This window comes from Dipodomys spectabilis, unplaced genomic scaffold (genome assembly GCF_019054845.1).
Source record: "Dipodomys spectabilis isolate Male_0828 unplaced genomic scaffold, ASM1905484v1 ptg000032l, whole genome shotgun sequence".
Lineage (NCBI taxonomy): Eukaryota > Metazoa > Chordata > Mammalia > Rodentia > Heteromyidae > Dipodomys > Dipodomys spectabilis.
The window spans coordinates 355,526-362,500 of NW_024870709.1; the positions used below are offsets into that span (position 1 = coordinate 355,526).

Consider the following 6,975-nt stretch of genomic DNA (forward strand, 5'->3'; position numbering starts at 1 on the left):
ACAACTTACTATTACACTCCCCTATCACCTTCCCTTCTCTTCTTTTGTTTTGAAAAAAAAATTCATCTCGACTCTCATGTACGACTCTATTGCTCAGGAACAAGAGGTAGTGATTTTTTTATGTTATGATTACTTGATGGCAACTAGCTACAATCTCTACATATGATTGAGACTTATTCAGGAGCCATTGTTTAATTCACATTATTTGAAACTTTCCAGAAAATAAATGGTCATCTTATAGACAGAACATAAATGCTACAACACTGAATATCACAAAAAGAAATACAAAGTCTTCTTACTTTTGTATTTTAGGTTTTTAGTGGGTAGACATATAAGAATATATAATATGTTACACATATTAAACCTTTGTTCTGATATTTAAAATAGTTTTTCAATTATCCCAATAAAGTTTGAAGCCTAACTGTGCCAGTTAGAATTTCATCAATAGTATTGATGTTTAAAATATTGTCTGGGGTAAATAACTTTGGGCAAAATGTTATTATATTTGGAAAATCAATGAAACAACCTGTATTCAATTTTGTGTAAAATTCCCTTGTCTAATGGTTATTTTATGAGGTTCTTGAAATTTGTTAGAAACAAGTGAATTTATTGGTATTATTTTGGGGAAGTTTCAAATGAAAAATAATCTCTAAAGTACAAATGCTTATATGAGATTCATACAGTGTGTCAGCACATTGAAAATTATGGCCCTTAGATTATGAACAGAGATTATAGCTAGAAAAATTTAAAACCAAATCTGGAGTATTCAGCAGTCATCAGACAGGGTTTTTACCAGTCCTGATCTTCACTGACAAGTAACATGGAGGGAGAATTTATCTCTGTTCTAAGGCACCATGCTTATTAACTCATCCCTTACATAAGGTGTCAATAGTAGACAAAGACAGAGCTGATTGTATATCGTGACAGAATAAAGGTCTATTTCCATGACTAAAGTGTCTTGGGAAATTTTTCTGTATTAAGTTGCACTGTGGTAGTGTTTATCTACAGTTATAGCTACCCTAGATGCAGAGAAAGAGGATAACAATCTAAGGCTAGCCTGGGCAAGGCACAAAGTTCTATTTGAAACAACCAAAAAAAAAAAAAAAAGAAGAAGAAGAAGAGGGGAAGCAGGGATGGTGGCATGAATCAAGTGATAGAACATTTGCTTAGTAAATAAAAAGTTCTGAGTTTTATTCCCAGCATTGCCAAAAATAATTGGATTTATTATCATGAATCAATAACCTGATCAATTGTGGCTTCTGAATCACATGGAAGATTGCATGATATTATAATAACAAATTGATTTCAGATCACTGAACTTTGGGACATGCAGAAAATGAGGAACCATCGTAAGCCAGTATTGTTTCTCAGTACTGTCTCTGTTCTCCCTCCCTCCTTCCCTCCCTCCCTCGCTCCCTCCCTCCTTCCCTCCCTCCCTCCCTCCCCCTTCTCTCTCTCTCTCTCTCTCTCTTATTTCTCTGTATCTGCCTTTGCTGCCTTTTTTTTACATGAATACACACACACACACACATAACCCATAAGCACATAAACACATAGAGAAGGATAGCAAAATGAAGAGAAATTAAAGTAAATGTACTGGAATATAATTTAGAGTGGTAACAATTTATTCACCAAAAACATCATTTTCTCCTATGAAATAAAGATAGCCAACACTGTGTCTGTGGATTTTTCATCAATTAGTTAGAGTAAACTCAGAGAAAATGTCCACTATATTAGTGATAGAGAAAAATTTCATCATGTGATTATGCTCTAATAGCCAGTTCTGACGTTACCTAGAATTTACATTGTTTTTGGTATCATAACTTATGTAGAGTTAATTAAAAAAAAATAAAACATGCGTAGGTTATGTCTCTTAGGCTTGTTATTGTTTTGACTGATATATGTGGAAATCCTGTAAGAATTTTGTGTCTGTATTTCCATTTCTGTATGTGTCTGTTGGTAAAGTAAAAATACCTAAACTTACAAGCTTAGATATATAACTAGGGGAGTCAACTGGAATAATAATTGTTTAAAGCTTAAATATATTCAGACAGCAAGCCCAAAGAAGAATAAAAAAATACCCTTGGAAACAGAATGTGAACTGGAATAATTACCTTGGGAAAATCTTTGATATTTAGCCATTCACAAAGAGCATTCGGGCACCTATCTCCAGAAATTTTAGATGTTCCAATACTCAATCAAAATGGACACATTTGTTTCCCTGATATGAATTAATATAAAAAGTAAAAAATTATAACTGCTTATTACTTAAAAATGAATTGTATCCTCGACTTGTGATGGGGCAAGGCAGAATAAGATCTCCTGCCCTCATGAGTTTGTATCTTTGAAACTTTAAATAGAGCAAAATAAAGACGAATGCTCCATCTTGTTTTAACTTTAGCTTGTATGCAAAAAACAAGTTTAGATGAAAGACTATTGGTAACCTTTTATCTTGGTGACATGGAAGAGGAAGAATTTTCAGGGTGCTATCATCCTGTTTTTTCTTTTTTTCTAGGGTGGATTATATTTTGTTCCAATGATTGGCACACAATTCTGCTTATTCTCTACAATTCAAAATGACAGGAGGCATTTTTCTTATTTCAACAAGTTGTTCATCCAGTTATACATTTAATCAGTGAGCAGATTTCTGTCCATCTTCTCTCTTAGTTAATAACTTGTTACAAATAATAGGTACTTTTGTATTTTATTAGATAATATCCCCTCTAGTTCTCAGTGCATCAATCCCATCCCTCCAAAATCAACAGCAAACATATATACTCATAGGATACAGTATTTATAGCAAAACATGGTTTATTTAATAATATCTATATTTTGACAAAAATTGAGATTCCAAGTTGTACCCATTTTACCACAGAATACAAAATGAAAAGAAAATTTCTTCAAGCTAGCATACAATCCAATAAAAAATAGTGGGCCAAAATGATTTTTGTGAGAGTTGGATGCACAGTTGAGATTTCTGAAGACATTCCATGATTTCTCATGTGAAGAAACTTAAGAGAGAGCTGAAGGAGGACAGGACACAGGCAATCGTCTCAGCAGTGGAGGGAACTCCTCAGTAGAAGCCATAGGACCAGTATCTTCCACAGCACAGTGGGCGGCAGCAGCCATAGCCATAGCCACCATAACCATAGCCACCATAGCCACCATAGCCGCAGCCACAGCCACAGCCTAGGCCTCCATAGCCATAGCCCAGGCCTCCATAGTAGCTGCCGTAGTAGCACATGGTGTCAGGAGTGGACTGTTGTGACAGGAGCAGAAGGTGGGATTCTTGAGTCTGGATGTGTCTGTGTGCCAGCTGCCTTTTATACCCCTGGGTGGTGGGTGGGAACCACAGGCATGTGAGCATCATGTGCTCCCTGAGAGCTTCCCCCAGCATCCTGAGCACCTCGATTTAGTGCATAAACAAGGCCCTCATAGCTGGGCTGATTTTGCTTTTATATTAGGATTTTGTGATCAGTTTTTCAGCCAAATTCTCCTGCATTTTTAAGATTTTCTTTGACTCTCGTTAATTCAATATACATGACATCACTACGCAGTAGGATGTCATTCATGGGACTAGGTATTCTATTTCTGTTTTTATTCAGTTTTGTTTCAGTTTCTCCAGAGGAAAATTTTTTTGTCTTGATCTTTGTCTCCCTCTTTGTCCACTCTTTGTCTCTGTCTCTCTGTCATGCATGTAATAGGGACACACACACACACACACACACACACACACACACACACACACACACACATACACAAACATCCCAGTCTCCAATCTTCCTTCATCTTTTGGGCCTTCTTTTTTCCCTTTCTTTACTCTTTCTGTTTGTCTTACTGCATACCTTACTACCACACACTCTTATTTCCCACTCTTCTCTGTCTGAAGAAAGTTTAATCTAAAGATTCATTTACTGCTCTTTTGATAATAAACAAGAATGAGATTGTCTCATTTATAAGGAAATGGAAAACCCGGGAATAAAATATATTAAGCAAAGCAAATTTGGCCCAAAGTAATAGAGGTTACGTGGTTTCTCTCATTTGTAAGAACTAGAATGTATCTATGATATCCTTATCAGGGGATCACAATAGACCAATCACTAAGTGAATAGGACCATATATAATGAAGTATATCAAAATTAACTTCAAGAATTGGAAATAAGAGGTTCTTACTATGTCATGCATGTAGTTATTACTATTTTTTCTTTCTGTTTTAGTTTTCTGTACCCTTCTTCTTGTATATAAGTTTATCAGTGGAAGGGAAAAGGAATCATGGGGATACCAGGACAAAGGGTGAACTAACGCAACCATGCTACTCACTAGACACTACATTGGAAATTACCTTTACAATCTGGAGTGGGGAGAAGGAGAAGGAAGAGATAAGGAGGAAAATTGAGGGAGGGGAGTAACTGTATAAAAAGAAATCTACTCATTACCTTACTTATGTAACTGTAACCCCTCTGTTCATCACCTTTACAATAAATTATAAAAATAATAAAATAGAATGTAATTGTCCAAATAAAATTTGAAGCTTCCTTGTGTCAGTCAGGATTTCATCAATGGTGTTGATTTTGAAAATATTTTATTGGTAAATAACTTTGGGCAAAATGTTATGAGTTCTTGAATATCAAATGAAACAACCTGTATTCAACTTTGTGTACAATTTATTATTCTAATGGATATTTTATAATATGCTAGAGATTTGTTCGAAAAAACGTAATAAGTGATAGAATTTGGAGGAAATTTCAAAGGAAAAATGTGGACTTCCAGCATAAATGTATGTAGGAGATAGATGTTTTTACACATCAAAGATTATGGCTCTGAAATGGTGATTAGAGGTCATATCTGGAGAAATTTGAAACCAAATATGGAGTTATCAGCTGTCATCAGACAGGGATTTTACCATTCCTGGTATTCACTGATAGGTAAGATGTAAGGAGAATCATGTGATGTATGTGCCAGAAATTATCTCTCTTCTGAGACCCCATGCTTTGTAGTATAGCTTGTACTTAAGGTGTCAATAGTAGACAAAGGCAAGGATGATTATATATAGTGACAAAATAAAAGAATATTTTTGTGATTACAGTATCTTTGAAAAGCTTGTTATATGAAGGCCTGCTGTGGTACCATATGCCTTTAATCATAGCTACACTGGATGCCAAGTTGGAGCAGACAACCCAAGACTAGCCTGGGCAAAAGCATGCAATCCTGTTTGACACAACTAAAATATAGTGGGGAGGGGCTGGTTGCTTTGAATCAAGAGATCGGACACTTGACTAATGAGTTCAAGGCTCTGAGTTCCATTCCCAGCATTGCAAAAATTAATTGGATATACTATGAATTGGTAGTCTGATCAATTGTGGCTTTTGAATCACATGGACTATTGTATGACATTAGATAAATAAATTGATTTTCAGATGTCTAAATTTTTGGGTACACAGAAACTGAGGAAACATTTCAAGACAGGGTTGTATGTGTTCCATTTCTCTGAATCTCACCATCACAGTTTCTCTCTTTCATGAGCATGAGTAAAAACCACACACACACACACACACACACACACACACACACACACACACACACACACACACACACACACACACCACACACACGAACAGGATAAAAAGCAAACATAGTGAAGAGAAACTAAACTGAATGCATGGAGGCATAATTAAGAGTGAGATCATTTTATTCAACATGAATGTCATTTCCTCCAATTAAATGAGTACAGTCAACCTTCTGTGTCTTGGATTTCTCATCTATTGTTTGAGTAAACTCAAACTATTTGGGGAAAAATTATCTGTGTATTAAAGAGGAAAAGATGTATCATCTTGTTACTATTCTCTAAGTAAGTATCCTGGATATTTTGTGGAATTTATGTTACTTTTGTTATCATAAGACATTTATGACTTGATTTAAAAGATACAGGAAAATATCTGTAAGTTATATATGTTAGCCTTTTTATTCTTCTGTTAAATATATGAGGAAAATCTATAATATCTATAAGAATTTTGGACATGTATTACATAAACACACAATGGAATTCTATGCCTCCATCAGAAAGAATGACATTGCCCCATTTGTTAGGAAATGGAAAAACTTGGAAAAATTATATTAAGTGAAGTAAGCCAGGCCCAAAGAAACGTAGGTCCCATGGTTTCCCTTATTTGTAATATCTAGTATATGTATGAGTCAAGCGGAAAAGGTCAGATAATGTGATGTCAGGAAAATGAACCCTTAGATGTGTATTTTAATGTTTTTTTCTTTCATGCATGTGTTTCTAACACATTTATAAGATTATCTCTTTGTTGCTTTGTATGTCCCTCCCCCACAGTATAACCCTTGCTTTCACTATATTTGATGTCAGTATAACTTGTGGAGGAGATGGGGAAAAACCAGTTGTTTAAGGATACAGGTGGACCTGTTGCAACAATGAGAAGTACAAGTTGTCATGTCCAAAACGAACTTTACAACGTTGGTGCGGGGGGGGGGGGGGGGGGGGGGGGGGCTGGGGGGGGGAGGAAGGAGAAGGATTGGGATTGGGGGGGAGGGGGGAAGCTGGGAAGGGATGTGAAGGGTAAACAAAGGAGGAGGCTGCAATGCTTGGTAAGAAATGTACACATTATCCTGCCCATGTAACTGTAACTCCTCTGTACAGTATGTTCACAAATAAAATTAAATTAAAAGAAAAAAGAAAAAAAAAAAAAAAGAAATGGAAAGACTTGAAAAACATTATATTAAGTGAAGTAAGCCAGGCCCAAAGACACATAGGTCCTATAGTTTCCCTAATTTGTATGTCTCGGACAAGCAGAAAAGGTCAAAAGCTATGTACCTGTGACCAGATAAAATGATGTTAAACAAAATGAACCCCAAGATAGGGACACAGTGGTTTTTTTCTTTCTTTCTATCATTTCTAACATATTTATAATGTACCATGTGATTTTTTTTTTTTGTTGATTTGTATGTTCCTCCCCC

General features: G+C 35.7%; 1 protein-coding gene across 1 annotated transcript; it reads right to left on the reverse strand.

The window, feature by feature from the left end:
* Window positions 1–3,073: 3,073 nt before the first annotated feature.
* Window positions 3,074–3,244, reverse strand: LOC122105450 (keratin-associated protein 20-2-like). Its single transcript, XM_042676688.1, has one exon. The coding sequence runs from the start codon at window positions 3,242–3,244 to the stop codon at window positions 3,074–3,076; it is 171 nt and encodes a 56-aa protein (XP_042532622.1).
* Window positions 3,245–6,975: the final 3,731 nt, after the last annotated feature.

What these genes read in the sequence shown, in the direction of transcription:
- LOC122105450 (XM_042676688.1), bottom strand. Translation starts at nt 3,244, where the DNA reads ATGTGCTACTACGGCAGCTACTATGGAGGCCTGGGCTATGGCTATGGA.